General features: G+C 40.9%; 1 protein-coding gene and 1 long non-coding RNA gene across 6 annotated transcripts in view; both read right to left on the bottom strand.

The window, feature by feature from the left end:
* LOC117955259 (protein turtle homolog B-like) overlaps positions 1–20,638 on the bottom strand; it is a 105,441-nt gene extending 84,803 nt beyond the window's left edge. For all 5 annotated transcript variants that reach the window (XM_034889622.1, XM_034889625.1, XM_034889623.1 and 2 more), the window contains exon 1: positions 20,330–20,638. In XM_034889622.1, coding sequence (XP_034745513.1) covers positions 20,330–20,393 — 64 coding nt within the window. In that variant the 5' untranslated portion in view covers positions 20,394–20,638. The remainder of the gene's footprint in view (positions 1–20,329) is intronic.
* On the bottom strand, positions 8,579–12,688 carry LOC117955284. Its single transcript, XR_004659001.1, has 4 exons — positions 12,676–12,688; positions 12,560–12,565; positions 9,722–9,727; positions 8,579–8,661 (listed from the first exon to the last, which is right to left on the bottom strand). It is a non-coding gene; the product is annotated as an uncharacterized LOC117955284 (long non-coding RNA).
* Positions 20,639–20,978: the final 340 nt, after the last annotated feature.

The raw sequence follows: 20,978 nt of genomic DNA, 5'->3' as shown, positions 1-20,978 counted from the left end.
TCCTCAACGCTGTCCGACTTTTTGCAAGTGTACCTATAAGAACTGATGCTGGTTGAAGGCAAAGGGTAGTAACACCAAAAATGTATGTGATTTAGATTTTCTTCTGTTCATTCACTTTGCATTTTGTAAATTGATAAAAACAAACAATCATTAGTTATATTTTTGAAAGCATTCTTAGTTTCCAGCATTTTTTCACACTTGCCTAAGACTTTTGCACAGTAAGACTGATGCACTAGGTGCAGACACACACACACACACACACACACACACACACACACACACTCACACACACACACACACACACAGTACACATCTTTTATATAACTATAAATGATGGAAACATGTATTTCCGCCAGTCTCTCAAGCCCTTTTAGGGGAATAAATTCTCTTCCCATTCTCTCATGTTATACTCTCCTTTATAATGCTCCAGTACACTGCAATTCAAAAATACTGTGTGATTTATGAGTGATATTTTTTATCAGGTCTTGGTGTGTCAAAGATTAACTGTTCTTTCTCTGTTATATAACAGTATAACAGGATGTACTGTATATCAGTATTACACTATGTGACAGCACAGACAGGCGTATTTCCACAGTGAAGCTTTACAGAAAACTGCATTTCTATATTTATACAAGGTGACAAATGAGACTGTGCATGTAAATTGCACAGAATGCAATGAATAAACAATGCAATTATGGCTCATTACCAAACACACAAAACACTCCACCATACAGTACTATTTCAGCTCAGACTCTGTTGGCAACCCTAAATATACTCAAGCGTCCCCATCCCTGTGTCAGCTGCACCCCTGGCTCCATCGAGGCTCTGTCTAGCAGGGACAACTGGCCCACTCTGCTAAGTGCCAACAAAAATGAAAAATAAATGAGATTTTTGCACAATACAACATGAATTATTGATAGCTATAGCAAGGTCAGTACATTATCATACAGCCTATTATACTTGCACCTGGTCTTCCTGTTTCTTATTAAAAGTTGAAATCAGAGGTGGCAAAAATAAAACTACAGCCTTGTGAAATGAATGGAGGCTGTTGCCAGTCACTCCACCAAGCCAAAGTGACGAACAATGAATAGGGAGCATATAATGACCCTTCTTCTTTAAACACCCGTCCCACTGCACATGTGCTTCATCGGTCACTGCTCAACACAACACATGAACCTGTTTGCAGCAGGCTCACCTCAATCAGTTTTCAAAAAATAGTACAAGTTTGTGTATGAAAGCTCAGTAATTCACACACAGAGTGTGTATTGTACTAGAACATTTCCTCTTTCTTACCGTCACTTGGCCTTTAAACTCCTTCAAACATCTGCTACCAAAATATGGAGACTTGAATTGTGTTATGCAACGGCTACAAAAGCATTCACAGCATGAGTTGCAAATGTCAAATAGCAAGCAATGAAAACTAAGATGGATTTTTGATGACCAAGACTCATTCTTGCTCTCAAGAATGAAAATGAGATTTCAATGAGATTTGACTCTCATCTTAGTACATTACAAATTACTACGCAGCAGCAGATTTAAAGTAAAGCCCACCCTGTTGTTACCCATGTAAAACATTGTTTCCGTCACTTAAATAAAGTGGTACTTACACAGACTACTAATAAGATGACTGAGCACAACAAACAAAAACCTCTGCATTTATAAGTCCAAAGAGGGACTTTTAAAAACGGCATCAAAATAGTCTCCTAACCCAAAAGCATTAGAAGAAGCTATTAAGAGCTTGTATTCCCCTGCGTGGAATCAAAGACAAGTACAGTTTTAGATCAATAAAGCAAAATGTACAAAACCATGTGAACTAAAGTATATTGTGCATTCTTGCAGAAAGAAATCATTTATTTGGGAAGAGCAGTGACCGAAAATGAGTGTGTTTGAAGCTCAAATTGAATGGAAAGAAAACCAAAAATCAGCAGGGAAATTGTCAGCTTGAGCTACAACCCTTAGATATACGGGTGGCTTAAAACATTAATGCTACACCAAAGGGTGGGAGACTTGACCTAATTCTGGTCTCCTACTCTCAAGCATGCACCCTCATCATTCGGAAGCCGCCAAGATCTTTCCAGGGTGCAGAGGCATCTGATCCCTCCTGTAACACATGTGGAATAAAGCAAAGCAGAAGTTTTGTTGGTGGCAGCCTTGCTATAGTTACACTGCAAACATTGAGTAGTTTGGACAGCAAGGGATTTAATCCTGGATGCGGTTTCCATTCGTTGTTAGTGCATGCAAACAGCTGAAGCCACTGGTCAAGGTGACTCCGTCTGGTGTCTGTCAGACAACAACTATTAAACACAGACTACAGCTCAGCCAGTTCTATCGTGGTGTTGCTGTCAGCATGTGTTGATGTTCACTAAGTATTTTGTCCATTAATCCTGTCCTTCTCCATGACCCACTTCCTGGTGCTGATGCTTTTGGCCACCTTTAAGAGCCAGGTAAAGTTGTAGTTTAGAGCTAACCAAACGTGCAAACACCTCTAACCAAGTAGAGCATGTTTTTTGTGTTGTTGTGTTGTTGTTTTTTCTCTCTCTCTTTGCTTTCTCCTTGTTTTATATATCAAATGTTACTATTGTATGACATTGTCTATTGTGAACTTCAACCGGCCTAATGTACTACAGACGAAAATTAGCCCTCGGGCTACATCTGGCATTTTAACGCATACTGTTGTAAATGTCCATTAATATGCATTGTCCTGAAAAATTTAATAAATAAATGAAATTATCATCAGTGTCCTAAAAATTCCTGAAAAACCTTCAGATGTCAGTGTTCTCTGACCATAGACTGCAACAAATAATGGACAAAACATAATGGAAGAAGCTTCCAGGTCATAAAAGTAATGCCGTAAAATTGCATTCTATCTCATTTCCAGCAGGGGGCAACTCCCCTGGCTCCAAAAAGAAGCCTGTCTCTATAGAAGTCAATGACAAGCTGAAGAAATAACTGCTGATGAGAAATAACCTTATCCTTTAGCAGCTATGCCAACAATTCTACCTTAAAAGGTGCAGTATGAGTTCTTGCATGGTTCCAACGTGATTCCTTTTTTTGTCTCAAATCTTAGACATCTCTCCTTGATCCGCTAGCTGCCCGCCTCCTGAGTACACGGTGAAAAAGAGACAACACCGGGGACGTTGACACAAACAAACATTAGTGGCACAGGATAGGCACAAAAACACAACAAACCATGGTGATTGGATGGTTTTGGGAGGGGGGTGGTTGTTAGTGACATTTAATCTGTTTGTCATGACCGTTACAGAAACATAGGGGGAGGGGCGAGCCTGCTCTGTGTTGTTTGAACTTTACTTGGAACGTCAACAGAAGTGACCATGCAGGACCCCATAGTGCACCTTTAACATTTTCCTGTGCAAGCAGCAAAGTTTAGATTGGCATTGGAAACTTGGAACTTTAAAAATCCTTCCTGAAGGCACATATTCATTGATGGTGTTAGCTGTATAAATGGGGAACATAATAAACTATCAGCCAGTTTCAATGAGACATTGTGTAATTTCTTTTTGACTACTGACACACATTCTATGTGAGGGTAAAGTACAGGCGAGCGGGGTGACATGTAATTTCTGCATCTCACATTCAAAGCAGTGTTTAATTTAAACATTACTACATATGCATCATTTAAATTGAATTATACAATTAGGTTTTACACATATTATTGTAATTTTACTATTTGTTTGACACCAATTGACAACATCTAGATGGTATGACAGTTGCAAGTTCATGGTTAACGGGAAGACAACACAAAGGTTAAAGACATTTTCTTTTCTTTTTTATATTACAGCTGCAGAATGCAGCTTTGGTTAAAATTACATAAGTGTGGCATTGTGTGCACTACAAAGGTCTTGTAAAAGCAGGGATAGTAAAAGTGTTGCTGTGTTCAGCTTTAACTGACACTCTTGCTGCTGTTAAGATGAAGCTTCTGTGTTCTCTTCAGGCGCTTTTACACCTGCCATACTGAAATTGAATCCAACACTGACACATCTACACCCTCTGTAAAATTGGTTTGGGGAGGTGAGAACGCCCTAATCAACTCAGGGCTGCCACAGAGAGCGAGTGTTGGAACCCTTCCAAGTGAAGCCTGGAACAGTATGTGACGGAGAACTAATCGGAATAAATGCTGCACATTATGGGTTGACTATGGAGAGATGCATTCTTGTCATGAAAGGTGTACACAGACATTTTGCATATGTTTGGCTGTCAGCATGCATTACAAGCTTCTGCCTGCCTCACTTGCTTTCCTTCCAAAGAAACTGGGAACAGGTCATGATAACAATTCATCACTTCCGGTATTCCTTGTACTCACACTGCAATGCAAACAATCAGGGTAATTACATCACCAACTACAATTAATAAGGTATAAACAGACCTGGGCATGTTAAGAGATCACACTGGTGCAAACCGGCCCACTTCCTTCCAGCAGGCTCAGTCCCAGTTAAGCTGACCCGGTGTAGCGTACCATGCCCGGGTATTTAATAAATAAATGTAATAACCCACAATAAAACCACAACAGTTTGTAGCACATGTCCCATCACTCAACAATCAGTTGGATCTGTTTAAATACATTGGCTCATCTTATCAAACGTGTTTCAAACTGTCTAAAGTCTACACTCCAAAGTTAAGATTGGAGCTTCATTCTTGACCTTTTGGATAGGTATCTGTGTCTCCCCAGGCCAAAATGGTTGAAAGCTCTAGAAAAAGCTAAGTGTACCTTGTGTTACAAATATTATTGATTTTAAGCACAACAGATACATATTACACCTTATCCATGGAGTGAAACTGATACAAAGAGAATTTGTGTTTAGAATATTTACCACAGATTCAATCAAAAGGTTTGTGATGAGCAATGATTTGAACAGCCTTTAGATGTATTAGCACAGCTATGGAAACGGTAAAGACTATTACTGTAGTGGTACAGTCGCACTTTTGCTGACAAATGGTTGGCAATCGCCTCTGACGTGCGCACTCAGGTTTATATTCCTATTGAATCAAATGACGTCCTTGAATTAGACAAAGAACTTGGAATCAACATTAAGCTCTCAGCCAATATTAGCTGGTAGAGTCCCTACAGCTCTCACTGAACCCACCTCAATAAATCACAGACAGTTTCAGTTTACCACAAAATGACAGAGAGCCAAATAAAAAAATACCTGAAAATAATTTGAACAAACGTTCAGAATCTAAATTAGGGGAGATGATATGCTCCGTGAAGTGTAAGTTGGTGATTTTTAATGGATTAGCGCATGCAATTTGTTTAGAATATTGGGTTTCCTGGATTTATAGTTCATGCAAAGGGTAAACGGAGTCCAGCCGTGGATACCTGCAGCGTAGGTTTTAGACAGTGTTCAGTGTCTCGTTAAATCTGCTTTAGTGTTTTCCTTTTAGATTCTTTGGTCTTTCACTTTGCCATGTGCCCATCACATGATTATGGGAAAGACAAGCAGTACAGAAGTAGTATACAATGATTGGCCAGCATGTTTTGAGTCCAAAGGTGACGGGCTGATCCACAACAAAATGTCTTCTACAGTGAACATTGTTTTAGAGATGTATGGATGGATCAGCTGTCACTTTTAGGGATTGTTGCTATGGAACCTTTTCTCTCTGTAAAATACACAGGTTGTCCATCTTGGAGTTTTTAATACATTTCTCACTTTTTTCTTTATGATTTATGGATTTAAGACATATTGTTAGCTTTCCATTGGTCTGGGATACCCCATCAGTTACTTGTTCATATTTAATGTCACACTTCACCCTGATTACTCTAAATAATATATTGGACGTTGTACCTCTTTGCTGTACATGCCCCAACAACCTGTGTTTGCACTGTGCTCCCTATTGCTCGGAAATTATATGCTGCCAGCTTTCTCTCTATTCTGAATGAGTCTTTGATATCTGGCTTTTTACAAGCCAAACTTTTTCTCCATGAAAGACTAATCTGTAAGGTGGACTTTAAACTGATAATTACTCCCAGAAAAGAAAAAGAGAATGCGGCATTTTATAGATTTGTAAATCACTTTGTTTACCATGTGAATCATATCGCAGATACAACAATTGTTTTCTATGAATTATGGCCGAGATATGGTTAAGTGTCCACTCTGGGAATAAAACAAACTTCTAACTAATAGATCAACGTCTACACTAATGAATAACTTAATTAATGAATGATTTTAACACCAAGTGCCAATTTTCTTTGGTTCTAAAACAGAATTCTGGACAGCCTAGATAACCTTCGCTCTTATTCCATTTCTGCAGCTCAGCATAACATAAGGAGACTTTGAGGAGACTTCAATGAGATATGTTATTGTAGATAAAGGGTACACCCACTTTAACCTTTTATTATTATAAAAGAAATCCACATTAAATTAAAAAAATAGCCAGATAGACCGTATCAGCTACTCTATTCTTTTGTTTGAGTCTTTTTTGTATGGACTATTTGAAGCTGCCCCTCAGCAGAAACAGCCTGACCACTTATTCATAAAGTTTGTTAATCATGAGACAAAAATGGCATTTGTGTTGAAAATGTCAAGAATGTAATAATTCTCACACTTGCTTATGGCCTTATATTCTTATTTTCAGCCTGATATTATGACTTTATTTGTAATATTTGGATATTATTCCTATAGATTCTAGCTTCTTAATACCACTTTCATTTTACTTTCATATAATATTAAGTGCTCCTCTCATGGTTCTGACAGCGGTGCTTAAGAACTCTCAAAAGAACATGCTCGTAGCGAGATTGTAAACCAGTTAAAAAAACAGCTTCATCATGTTGGCTGTAAGTCAGCGTGAACGCAGGTAGTCCAAAGAAATCCAGACTCAGTTGAACTTCCTGCGTGACACAGAAAGCTTTCTGAAAGCTGTGATCAACCTGATCGCTTGTTACCTTTTGTTAATTGATTTCATTGCAGCAATACATAATAATAACCCTTGTGTTGTCCTCCTGACATGACATTTTTGTCCACTTCTCTGACTTTTTTTAGTTCTTTTTGAGATTCATGGTCAATAAACCTCATATAACACCTAATATTTGAGTAAATAAATAACAGAAAGTATTAACTATGTTGACTAATAGTTAAGATTAGAGGAATATGTGTTGAGTGGATAAGTTTAGTCAGAATATTGAATTGTATTCATTTCAATTTTCACCCGAAATTCAATGACAGTGATCAATTAAATTTGCAAAGAGCGATGAATGGAGACCATCCTTTTTACGAGTGGTAATTTTATTAAACAGAAACCTATATTTCTGATGTAGACAGTTTGAAAAGGGGTCAAATTTGACCCAAGGACAACAGGAGGGTTAAGTATGTCAAAGGCAACAGATCAAGAGAAATCGAGTTAATGAGAGACAAATCAACACTTCCGAAAACCACACCAATCACACTGCACCAGCACACTTCCAGTAACTGTTGGCAGTGAATGCCTACATGTGTCTGTGCCATTACATAACTTAGCTATGATGGAGTTCACTTTGGGCTGGTACAGTAGCTGGTATCCTCTCGTGTCAGCCAAAACCACTGGCTGCTCTTTTTGACTGCTTCTAAAGATTACTTTAAGGCCTGATGTAAGCTTTGACCAAAACCCTTCAGTGAACTGGTTGATGCTGAATACAAATCAACAGCTTTCTGTTCTACATTACTTCCCTGATAGTTCTGTTTGTCTCACATCTTCCTCTGATTATTATGATCAGTGTTTAACCCTTTTTTTAGAAATTCAAACCAAGCCAGTCAACAGGGGTATATCCCTGGTCATGACACTTCAGAAATCACATGGGTCACAACCAGGGAGCAATGCATAACAATTAACTTAAGTGCTAGAAACAGGCGGGGCTCAACACGTCATATTCAGTGAACAGCTAACTTGTCACATACTTCAGTCCAGCTGTACAGCTGCAGAACTAATGTTTTGTAGCTACTTGAAATTAACATTGGACAGTAAAAAGAGCAAAATAAAGTTTACTTTAAATATTTTGCAGTGATTATGCACTAAAGTACAAATAATCGTCAAACAGTAACAGATGATTTTGTGCAGACTAATTTCTCCTCCTCTGCAGCAGCTGGACAAAGGGGTTCCTCTAGTATCGATTTTTGACTATTTTAAGACGAGGGGAGATTATTTCTCTTTGGTTGACTTTATTAAAAGCAAAGTTGGGTTTTTCTGTTGGCTTCACAACTCATTTTGAGAAAAGACAGAGAGAGAAAAAACAGAGATTTGCGCTACGCTCCTTAGCAGGCACACTGAACTGCAGTCTGCAGACGTGCGATTGTCTCGAGTGAGAGCTGAGATTCCAAGAGAATTTTACAAAACTTATTTTCATACGTTGACATTCTAACAATGGGTTAGAATGTCAGGCAGTTCAATCTAACCCATGATTAGAGTTTTACAGAGTTTTTACATACACAGTTTTGTCTGTAAAACTCTGCTAACGCTCTGTTGCAGCGTACAGTTGTTGAAGCTGCTTGTGTAAAAGCGCATAAAGCTTAGTGAGACAAGATCTGTGTTGTTGACATGTTATTAAAATGTGCTGCCCGACTGCCCCACTCTCTTTTCCCACTAAACATACTTTTCCTGCCCCGGTTGGTAGCAACCCGGGTTGTGCGCAATTCACATTGAAATCAACCCTTGTCTTACCCTGATCCAACCCACCTGGCGACCTGGGTTGCAAAGCCGACTAGATTGGAGAGGGTTTCCCATTCAAACACACAGTCAGGAACGTCTGTGTTGCTACCCGTGGGTTGCTTCTCCTTATGTCTTTTACATTTTCTATTATGAAATAGTCAGTAAAATAAAGGCTTTTTAAATAATTTTGAAGAAGAGTGCCTTGGCTTTCCTATTTTTTCTATGCTCAATTAAATTCCCGACTGAACTTCCTGAGCACCCTGGACCTTTTTGTCTTTTAAGTAGTTGCTGTAACCCTAACCCTAAGACAGTTTAAAGTATGTTTTCTGCAGCACCAGCGGGGCATGCCATGATGCCAAATGACATGATTTGTAATGTTTCTCTCAACAAGCACAGGTCATGTACAGCTGCTATCATGCCAACACTTCTGCCCTTGAACCAACAAATTTAGCAGCAGCACTTCAAAAGACACATCTAAACAATCCACGACATTCAGCCTGTGCGGTGTGAAGTGTGCATCTAGCAGACACCAGGGGGAACACACTGAAATAAATCTCTCTAGTTATATGAGCCGTCACTCTGATTAGTCACCATCTGTTTCCATAGCCCTGACTTGTGTTTGCCAACCACAATCAATAAACAAATGTCCAATCCAGATTTGACTAAGTTAAGGGCTCAGGAGCCGGCGGCCATCTTGAAGCCTATGGCTGTTTGGGGGGGACTCCCGTGTGCATGGCTGCTTATTTAGCAGTAATGTGTGGCTGAAGAAAAGCTCATACATTACAACTGTAGAAGATACTGAACAGCATACTCTGATGAGGATTCATGCCAGATATGTAGGACAAATCTTGTATTGCTTGCAAAATGCGATCGTTCAATTTTCACAGTAAGCACATTTTAGCTGGAGGTAGAGGAGACAAAATGCCAGCTCCCCTAATATGTCTCTATTTAGACATGACAGCCATTCCTTGCTCACCTCATGTCCACAGCACACTCGATCTGCTCTGAACGCAGACAATGTTCCTCTACGTCTTCCCAGAAAGCGAACTGTTTTCCATAAGCTTCCTGGATCATTGACATATGAAACCACACACTGTTCCATTAGACATTCACCCCAAGCAGCTCTGTGATATTTACTATATTTTAGTGAATTACCAGAGCTGTTCATGTTTGAGTCTTGTGTCTGCATTGTTTCTTGGACAAGAGTGATCTGACCTTTTGATGGAAAGATTACAAACGGTTCATGTCAGCAACACGCCAAGTAAAATTGTTACTTGACACCTTGGAACCAGCAGGCTGATCCATCTGCCTCACCCTTCAGGGGTGATTGAGAGTCATGGATGGGCACAGGGCTGAAACTAATGCACATGCACAGCTTCTTACATGAGTAACAGAATTCTGAATAAACAATATTTTTCATTGACAAGTTTTGGTTATTTCTACGGCTGTCAAAATCGGCGCGATAATAACGGGTTGACACAAATTGCTTTGTAACGCCACTAATTGTTTTTGACGTTAACATTAACACACACACCTTCTGTGATTTGGGCGTCGGGCCGCAAACCTTTATTTTCCACATACAGCCGGGTAGTTTGTGCCACTGAACTACAGTATTTGCTTTGCTTTTTATAAGACCAAGCACGCTGGTAGTTGGATTTGCTTTTTGTTTTCTCTTACAACTCTGAAAGTACAGATAAATGAAAACGGAAACATCCTGGTAGTCATTATCTGCTCTTAATATTTGGGCCCTACTTACTGCTAACCACAACAGTCATTTTTCTGTGGTATTCACTGCCAGTTGTATCAAACCATGTCCTCCAACACTGCTGCCACACAGCAGCCAGGGGATCATGTGTCATATGCTGTGCCACACCAACATCATCAATCAGTTTGTCTATTACATGTATTCTACTGCATCTCTCAAAGGGGCCAATACGCAGCCATGCCTATAGAATGTGCCTGTTGATTTGCAGCATCAGGGTTAGGGTGTGAATCTCAGATCTTGGGCTGAATTTAGTGTAGCAGTGCTGAGGCTATGGTGAGGTATCCTATGGCCCTATCCAATGAATGTTTAATGGGTCTCGAGAAGACGACGTGGAGGAAGCTGACTGTGCGGCATCAGTAGGCCAGGCTGTAAAATGAGACAGGAAGCCAGCCAGCTCAGGATGGCAGGAGGAGAGGGGAGGGAGCATGAAGCGCAGTATTCAGAGAAAGTATACAGAACAGGACAGAAACCGAGATGCATAGTAGCAGGAAACCAAAAAAAAAACACTGCTCCACTAAAATCCTCCAAATGATTATTGTATGGGTATCAACAGTACCGGGGAAAAACTGTGATTGTATTTCCACATGGGAAAATATATTTCCCCATTTTTGAAGCTCAGCTCTATTAGCATCACACATAATGGAACACTTGAGGTGAAGTAGGATTTATCAATTTACGGCATAAAAAAGAATGCAGGTTGCTTCATTTATCTGTTTGGGTGGCTGCACTTACGTCTAGAGCCTCTAGCACGGCTGTACACTCTTACTATGGTTTCTCTTCTGCTCACTGAGATTTTTAAAATTAAAGTTGGACATTGATACTTTATGCATGTGCCTCTGTTTAAATGGTTGACTAAATAAACACGTTAAGAGAAATATGTGCTTTGATGCGAGGTAGGGATAGGCTGTTTGAACAACAAAAAACACCAAAAAATCACGATATTTTTGAACAATTACATCGTTATCAATATTGCGGTGATATTCTGGGGTTGAATATTTGTGCTTTCACAAAATATTTACATATGATCATCAGTAATGTGAATATAATGACTAAGTGGGTAAATCAAATAATAGAACAGTCTGGTAAGTTCAGAAAATGACATAACTTTACTGTAATTCAGCCTTTAAAACCAAGAAAAGACAACACTTGTGTTCTGTCACATTGTGATATGTAGCAGCATATATCTATAGATTGGCCAACCCTAACGCGATTCTCCCTAATGTAAACTCCCCAGTAGCATTACAAGTAACCAATGCAACTAGGCAATGTTTTGATGATGTGCCCATTCTGTGTATCCTGACTGCAGCAGAAGAGTTACAGCAATTACTAGCTGCAACGATTCAAGATGAGTCAGCAAAAAGGACACTACAGACTATATTCAGAACAAATACCAAAGAGCAATACCTTCCCGAAGTGCTTTGCTGTGAGAGCGGCTCCAAATCAAATACTATATCGTGATCAGTATACCATGCACACACTTATCTCCCACTACCGCAATCTATTTTAGACATCACAGATGTGAGACGTAGCTGTGAAGGAACCAGGAGGGGAGAGAACGTTTTGGATGAAACAGAGCAGCTGTCTTTATGTGAGCCAAGAGACAATGAGCGAGATATTGTCTATGTCCATGTTGAACTACACCAGCGGGCCGAGACATTCTTCTCTGCTGGCTCCCTGCTCCGTTTAGGAGATATATATAATTGAAGCAGCAAGGCAATACTAGATAAGCAACACCGTCCTCCCCCGCATGGAATTAAGTGACCACCCCAGGACACTGAGTGATGATGCAGACAAATCGAAATGCAGCTAACTGAAAGCCTGAGGCAAAATCAGCTGTTCTGTTTACATTTCCTGGGCTACGAAAAACAAGTCCAAGCTTATATTAGCTACTTAGGGAGTGAACTTAAAATCAACAGCAGTAAAGTCATAGTATTTAATAAAGGTGCTCCAATGGATTGGTCACCGCGCATGTCCTCCCGGGTCAAAAATGGACAAACGTTTGACATTTTCGTCCTTTTTTCTGACTTTTTTTTTAGTTTTCACTAACACCACCTTGCTACCACTAGTTTTACACTACTTTTGGGTATTTATGGTCAGTTACCCTCATTTACATAGAATTGCACCTAATATTTGAGTTAAAAAAGCAGAAAATATGAATACTTTTGACTACCAGTTAAGATCAGAGGAACATACAGATGAGTTTGATTAATTGTGTTGTAAGGAATCCAATACATTCTTTGTGATAATTTGGTTAAAAAGAAACCCATGTTTTAGACATAGACATTTTTTAAAGGGGTCAAATTTGACCCAAGGACAACAGGAGGGTTAATAATATACAGTGACATTAAGGTTAGCCCCAGCAGATTAGTTCACTGAACCAAAATAGAGGCGGCTGGGAGATGGGGGATCTGACATCCGCCGCCAATCACTGCTCCTTGGCCCAAATACCAGGTGGATTGCCATCTAAAAGGTTGGTGACTTTTACGAAGTGTGCCATTTGCCCAAGGCGACCGGGGTGCTACTTTTCATTAGGCTCAGCGGGGGGGAAGGCTTCTGTACATGCAGCACCAACAGTCCACAGCAGATTGTACCGCACGGCTATACATGATCCATGGATCCATGGAGTATTTTCTATACTGTTCTCCATTTTATAGCACAGTCAACTGAATCTCTTTGGGGTTTGGACAGTTGGTTGGACATAACGAGACATTTAAGAGAGCACCTTGGGCTCTACAAAACTGGAATGGACATTTTTCATTATTTTCGGCCACTTTATAGATTATAAATATGGTCAAAATAAATTGATAATGGAAATAATTGTTAGTTGCAGCCCTACTTCACAGCCCAGTTGATTATTGAGCTAAACACACCACATGCTAATTTTGTTGAAACCTTTTACTATCAGCCCAGTAATTACAACAACTAAACAGCTGTTCATAAATAGATCAAGACGGTGTTTTGGCGATACGTTGGCCACCCAAGGCCCCATTTAGCCACACAGTGGCTAAGACAGTCTCAAACGGGTGGGGGGGGGCACTAGGTGTGTACCATGCTGAAAACCTGCGCCAAGGATGGGAATCCTTGAATCTACTAGAAGAGAATGTTCCCCTTGGGAAAATCTTTAAACTAAACAGAACTCTCATCATATCCGATGTCTTATTGCTTCCTTTTGCTTTCAAATAAAATAAAAGATTTGTGAAACAAATAAAGAGTAGCGCGCCTTCCAAGTCTGTAAACTAGTGTGCAAATTTTCCAACCTCAATGAAAAATGTTGACTCCAGATGAAGTTGACAGTGGGAACGATAAGTCTAAAAGTAACAATCAACAACTGTGGACAAAATGTTGAGTTTTTTTTGTTTTTTTTTACACACCACATGCCTTGAGCATTGGCTCAGTGAAGGAGAGGCTGGGATGCATCCTCTGATTTTAACTGGATGTGTGACCTCAATTCAAGAACTTGAGTGTTGGACACACACGCACACACGCATACACCTACACGTAAACTTTGAAAAACATGTGCAGTCCAGAAATAAATGAGCCTTTTGAAGTCCTGAAAGCATCAAAATAGACTGGAGGGAGTTATGCAGATAAGATGCAGCCTCATCCAACTGGGCCTCAAGTCCACTGGCAAAGTCCAGGTTGGAAGATTGTCAAAAATGTAAGTGAACTGGAGAGATGCTGACAAGTTATATTCAAGATTCAAAAAGCTTTATTGTCTAATATGTTGCCTTGCCAGATCAGAGCATTCCTAATAAAAACCTAAAGTGTCTAAAGCCACACTTGGAAAAAACTGACATTGGAATTAAAGAAAATCTGTGATATATTGAAACATGAAAAATAAAGCTTGAATTCAGATTACTTGAATAGCTCTATTTTTATATAATTCGGCATTCTTAAATTAATAGGGTGATATTGTAGGAGAGTGTATTTGCATAAAAAATTATAATTAAGGAAAAAGTAACTTTTTTATGTGACCCATCCTTTCTTGAACTTTTGTGCTTTACAATTGGTCCCACTGCACAAAACACAGAAGCAAGTGAGCGCTGAGAGTAGTCACCTGACATGTTTTTGGAGGGGTAGATTTGGAATTTTATTACAATGGTCAACTCACACCATTGCATTTATATAAAACTCTACTATCATTCCATTCTGAAGTCAATGATACTAATAATGCATGCGTGTTACTTCCCCTGAAATAAGGGGGCTCCCTGACATTGCTCCCCTCCTGATCCTCGTTCATTTTGAGGTTGTGGTCGACGAGCGGGGCCCGCTTTGGTTGTTTGATTAATTGATCAACACTGATTGTTACTGGTGGTTGGCTGTGCTTGCAGAACCTACATGTCACGCAGTAGCAACAAACTCCATGTATCCAAGAACCCTTAAATCTGAGTAAACTATGTTATATCAGACACAAACTTCTCTCGTAGATTAGTGTTCTGTTTCTAGCTCCAAACCGAAGTTGTTGACTCAATTAGCTTTAGCCTGCCTCTTAGCTGGTAACTAGCTTTTAATCTAGCAACAGCAAGAATAGTCGGGAGACATCGTGATAAAGATGCACTAAATATGTGCTTTTTTTTCCTTTGCAGCAAACAATACACTGACTGATATGGCTTCACTACTTACAGTACTTTTCTACAGACACAAGGGAGAGCTTCACTTCCCACAGCAAACCCATGGCCGCCTTCCTTAAAGGAAAACGTCGGCCGGTAACATCAGACATGTATAATCAGAACAGCAAGTTTTCCTTTCGTGTCATGCAGCAAAAAAAAAGAAATTGTACTGTAGCATTGAAGTTACACTTCCTGCAATGTGACTCCTGCACATTCTCACATCGCAATGGTGATGCTAAAACAATGTATTGTGAGCCCCGAGCCACACAGAACACTCAACACACAGCGATGAGAGTCCTTCAGTGAGAAAGTGCTCAACACCCACAGGATTTTAAACCATGCTGTGAACAAGCCTTTTCTTGGTCAGCAGCTTTGTTTTTGCCAAGCAGCCACCCACTTACTGGGAGAACTCTCATTAAGTGATCATACTGTAGGGATCATCAAAAAAACGGGATACCAGGGACATTTCAGGGATAAAATTAATTAGGCACCAGCACTCAGAGTAAGGGAAAATGATGTAATTATTAGAAAAGGAATTACTGGGAATGTTTTCAGGCTGCAACTAAGAATTATTTTCATTAACAATTAATTGAATATGTATCTCAATTAATCACTTGGTTTCTTAATGTCAGAAAATAGTTGATTTCTGCCAAAGTTGAAGGTGCCAACTTCTGATGTCTTCAAAAAGTCCAAAACAAAAGGTTTAATATCATAGAGAAAATATCCCCATGTAAGAACATGTCAACTAATCAATTGCAATTGCTGCAGCTTTACAAAATGTAAGTCTAAAGTGCAGAACACAGCGGTGTTTCAGAGTCAGTTTTAAATGTTATCCGACTAATTCCAATTCCTAGAGAAAGTGGATGGAGAGATTTAAAGGTGCTCAGATAGCGAGTGGCTAGCACCACTTCCATTGTTCCCAAAATAAGCACAACTAGGGAGAGAGAGGCCGGCTCAGTTCTATGTTGGTGCAGCCTGAGTTCATGATGGTTGATCTCTTTTGTCCATGTGACCATGGCAACCACACTAAAGAAAACAATACAGAAGGTAATTTGAACTACTGCAAACTAACTTCCATTGGGCCAACATAGTTTAGGATAAATTGTTGTAATCAAATTGCTACTGAGACTAGAGAGGGTAGATAGCAGCAAGCTGTAGGTCTTTGTAGGCTCCAGAGCCACAAAAGACATTACATACAACTATATTTTTAGGTTAAGAGACATGTTTTTAAGATGCCGTTTTCATACAGACCAACAGGTCCTAACCCAAATTATTGTTTTGGATGGTTAACCCCCCTGCTTAAAGTCTGCCCGCTCTGAAACAATCTTCACTTCTGATACTCTACAAGACCATACACGACACGCGCGCTGCTGCCTAAACAGAGATTCCCGTTGGTCTTATCTTTTTTTGACGTTGTTATGAGGGAGCGCATCAGTGAGCGGGAATGGCAGGTGCGTTAAGTACGTGACATCAGTGTGTGAGTGGTTAGCGCAGGTTGGTAGTAACGGGCGGTAGGAGCGGGTCCAGAGTACTTAGCGTACGAGTGCGTCTGTGTGAGGGGAAAAGCGAGAGGACAACAGATAACAAAGATGATGTTAAGTGAATTAAAGCTTTAGTGCGTAACTTTATGATATTAAAGAACGTCTGATACAAACAAGCCATTGCCAAATGAATTGCTCCAAAGCTAATTAAGACTCTCAGCTCCACATAACTCTCTCTGGATTTCTCAGTATGACTATGTTCAGAAAATGTCTTCCTTGGCTACTAGCAACGTGGGGGAAAGGGGCGGGGGCTGTGCGCAGTTACAGAAGGCTTGTATCATGTGGACGCGCCAACAGTGTTGTTGCCATTACTTAGAATTCCTCATGGGGAGGACAGAAACTACGTGCTACAGCTTTAACAACAAGCTTCTTAAGACACAGTGGCTTCATCTGTTGTTAATACGATATAGTGAAGGGTGTTACCCCCAAAGAGCATTGGCCCTGAAGTAAACGTCCCCCCTGTGATTCCCGCCCGACAGCGCATACAGAGACTAGAGTTTCGTGCACACCTGTTTCTTTAATTAATTCGCAGAGTGACATCGCGGTTGCCATTACAATAATCATGCAGTCCTGGCTTTTGGCCTACAGATCGGGAGAACAATTTCTTAACAGCTATTGGATTTAATTTTTGATATGATAAATTTATAAAAATGTATTTGTTTTGTACCACTGAAAATCTGCAGTGTTTCTTTGATAGATTGATGTTTTGTCATAACAAAGAGACAAATAACAATTATACATCTGGGTAATTATTTACTTACATCTTTAACAATGGATTTTGAAACTCAAATGTTGCCAGTTATGCATCACCCCCTCCTCCTAATCAGTCCCCAGGCATGTTGTGGCATATGTATTTTTCGTGCAACCAAGTGGCATTTATCTCACAGCTTAATCATAATTAGTCCAACTTAGTCCAGGGCAGACGGCCTGTCAGTGGGCATATGTTCAGATCCTGGTTAAAGACACACTGCTCCCCCAGGGGATGCTTGTGTGTTGACATGTGTGTGTATGTTTTGTGTGTGTGTATGTGTGCGTGGGTAGGGGTAACAAGTGCGTGTGTGTGTGCGAATGGCAGCAGACGGTTGCTGTGGAGCGCGCCCTGAGCTTCCATTAACACAACCCACCATGTTCCCTTCCCTTGGCTACACAGCCATGCTGAGAGAGGCCACTTGAAAGCTGGAGGGAAACAAGTTCATCCGAGTGTACGGAAGAGGAAGATGACAGGGCGGAGCAGGAGAGAAGAGAGACGGGAAGAGGATGGGATGGCGACAAGGACCTGAGTCAGACAGGAAAAGTGAGAGTAGGGAGGGAGGGAGAGAGAGATGAAACCAGGTGAGGAAGAGAGGAAACCAGAGAGGATGGAGAACGGAGAGAAAGAGATCCAGTCTGGCTCAGGTCCAGGGTTATCACTGGCAAAAGACGAGGCATTTGCCAGCTGCCTGCTGGAGACAGCAGCACTCGGCCAGAAGGATGCTGCCCTGCGCAGCTTCTGACAGCTAGTGTATTCGCCTTTGTTTGTGTGTCTGTGTGTGCACAGCACGGATGCTGCAGATGCTGAGAGCTCCATGTGTTAAAGCACGGGACAAGGACCATATGCATGACCAGTGACACTAACGGAAGGGACAGTCTTTACAAAACAAGTCTGGTCGCGTTTGAAGTTAGTGCTCATTTATGCCAAGTTGCCCGCTCTCCCAACCGTGGAAGAGATGAGGGCAAGCCGCTTAAAAACATCTCCCTTAGTCTCCCTCTTTTGGCAGAAGATGCTTAAGTGTATCCTCTTTAGGCAGGACATTACTAAGGCCTTACTGTTTGCCGTGCAGCCAGCCGAGTCCATGCTGCATGCCAGAAGGATGTCAACAAAAATAAACATACATAAACCTGCAAGATTTGGCGTCAAAAGTGTGTTTGCATCATAATGAGCTCCTTTCTTAATCATCTAATCAGTGATGCTGAAGCACAGACGCTGTCCCAATTTTCTCTCCTCTAAGGATGAGTGGCAGGGAGGGAAGGAAGGAGGGAAGTAAAAGTAGCAGGGATTCCTTTTTAGAAAAAAGGTACAGTGCAATGCTGCTACAGCTTTACTCCCTCACCACGTGTCCCTGTCGTCATCGATGAGAGACAAGCACACATGCACACATGCCCAGTGTTGGACCGCCAAGTGATACGCCGGTCCGCCCACTAGAGGATGATTCAATTCAATTTTATTTATATATAGCGCCAATTCACCACAACAGTTATCTCACAGCGCTTTACATAAAAGAGCAGGTATAGACCGTACTCTGTGATGTTATTTACAGAAACCCAACAATTCCCACCAATCCATGATGTGATTCATAATTAGAGTTGTATTAGAGCTGTAATTAATATATAGGTTATTGATCATCAAAATGTTTTTAAAGCACAAATCATCAAAATACACTGGTTTCAGCTTCTCAAATGTGACTATTTCCTGGTTTTCTTAGTATTCAATCATAGTATTCTCAACCTTTGGGGTTTGGACAAAAGAAGCAATATGAATATTTCAATTTGAGCTTTGGGAAATTGTTATCTGCATTTTATTACTATTATAATCATTTTCTGACATTTTGTAGTCAATAATCAGCAGATTTGACCGGGTGCTCTGGTTTCTTCCCACCATAAAGACATGGATTGTAGTTAACTAGGACTACAGTTGAAAATTAGCCGAGTCTGGCGTATTTACAGAAATCTGGATTAACGTGCATTGTCCTAATAAAAAAAGGAATTAATAATATAATTAAAAATGACCATTAGTTGCAGCCTTCTTTATGAGATTGTGAAAGGTGAAACTGAGGTGACACACCTCTCCCCCCCATCAGTGTGGCTTTGGCTTTTAGACAACAATTACCTATCTCTTTCAGCCCTCTACAGGAGGTCAGAGGTCAGCTGCAAGGTGGCATGGTTGAAGGAGCTCTAGCCCATGGAGCCATTTTGTCAAACAATGACAAATGCTCTTTTTCACAAGAAAAGCCCATTTACATTTGTAGAAAATAGTTCAAAGGCTCCCATGAAGTCATCACACATGTATGCCAAAGTGGCATCACACATAGCTGAGTGAGAAGCAGGCTGGGTGTGCTGGGGACGCGGTGCTGGCTCAGAAAGTGCTCCCTCTAACGGACAAAGTCGGACTGACTCACCGTTAGCACAAACGGCTCACCAGGAAGAGGTTAAACCACTCATAGCATTTTAATGACATCTACACCAGCGCACTATGCTAATCACATTTGCCTTCACATCTCACGAAATGCTAGCAGCCAGGGTGCAGCTCACTGTAGCCGGCTGCTACAGTCCTATGTCCTGGAGCTGCAAACTCACACATTTTGGGAGAAATGTCAAAACGAACAGACTGCAAAACCACTCGGAAGCCCAAAACCTCACAACTCCGATATAGTGCCATTTAACAAGCGTGGCCATGATGTATTACAGTGGGAAGGTTGTCCTCCTTTAAAAACAGGTTTAACCAAAAGAGTTACCTTTAGGCTATCCTCCGTGGTAAAGCTCCGTTACAATTCATGTAACGGTTAACTTGGTCCGTTTCCCTCATCATTTGCCACCGGCTCCTGTCAGGTGCGGTGATGAACACACATACGTCCGTATGGACTTCATGGCGTAAAGTGAGCTATGACGTGTTTAACATACACGCGACATGTCCAAAGTTAGCTAACAGACAACCGGGAAAAAGGTTGATTTTTAAAGGAAAAAATGTAAGTTAAAACTTGAACAATAGGCGTGCTGGATACAGATACTGCACTTCGACTCACCTTGAGCGGCCGTTCCTCGGGTGCTGAATACACTTGCTATCAAAGTGACCACATACCAAATCATAGTACTATTGCCGACCAGAAATAAACCTCATCATATCTCAAAGTGCCCCTTTCGGTGAATCCCTCTTTGCCGAATGTCCCGAGAACGAACTGAAGCGGGCCGGTATCCTGTTTTCTTGTTAACCGAGCCCTGGACACTTTTCCATCGGCGCATTCCCCTCTCTCTTCCCCTCTCCTCCGCTCTCCTCTCGCATCCTGAGACGGATCACCTGCGCCAATGGGACGAAAGCACACGACGCAGTGAAACCAGGCGCGAGCTCCTAGATAACTGCGGCCCCTCCTCCGCACTGGTTTCAATGAGGTGCGTGGGAAGAAGTCCCGGCCGCTGATTGGTCACCTGCGCTGTCGGTTTCCCAGCTGGAGTGTTGCGTTCCATGAATGTCGAAATACACGGAGATTTCATACTTTGGACAGAGGAAAGCACCTCAGAGTGCTCATGGCGGCTAGAAAGCTTTTTACCCCTTGGCATTTTTATACTAAACGAAATTACATTGACAATGATATCGATAATACAATTGTATAGGATAACTTTATTTCATTTTAGATAATACTACTTCCTAACCGTTTTTATAATAAAGTTAGAACA

The sequence above is a fragment of the Etheostoma cragini genome, chromosome 13 (genome assembly GCF_013103735.1).
Source record: "Etheostoma cragini isolate CJK2018 chromosome 13, CSU_Ecrag_1.0, whole genome shotgun sequence".
In the NCBI taxonomy this organism is placed as follows: Eukaryota; Metazoa; Chordata; class Actinopteri; order Perciformes; family Percidae; genus Etheostoma; species Etheostoma cragini.
The sequence above is the reverse complement of the archived record's forward strand: the minus strand, read 5'-3'. Positions and strand labels throughout refer to the sequence as shown.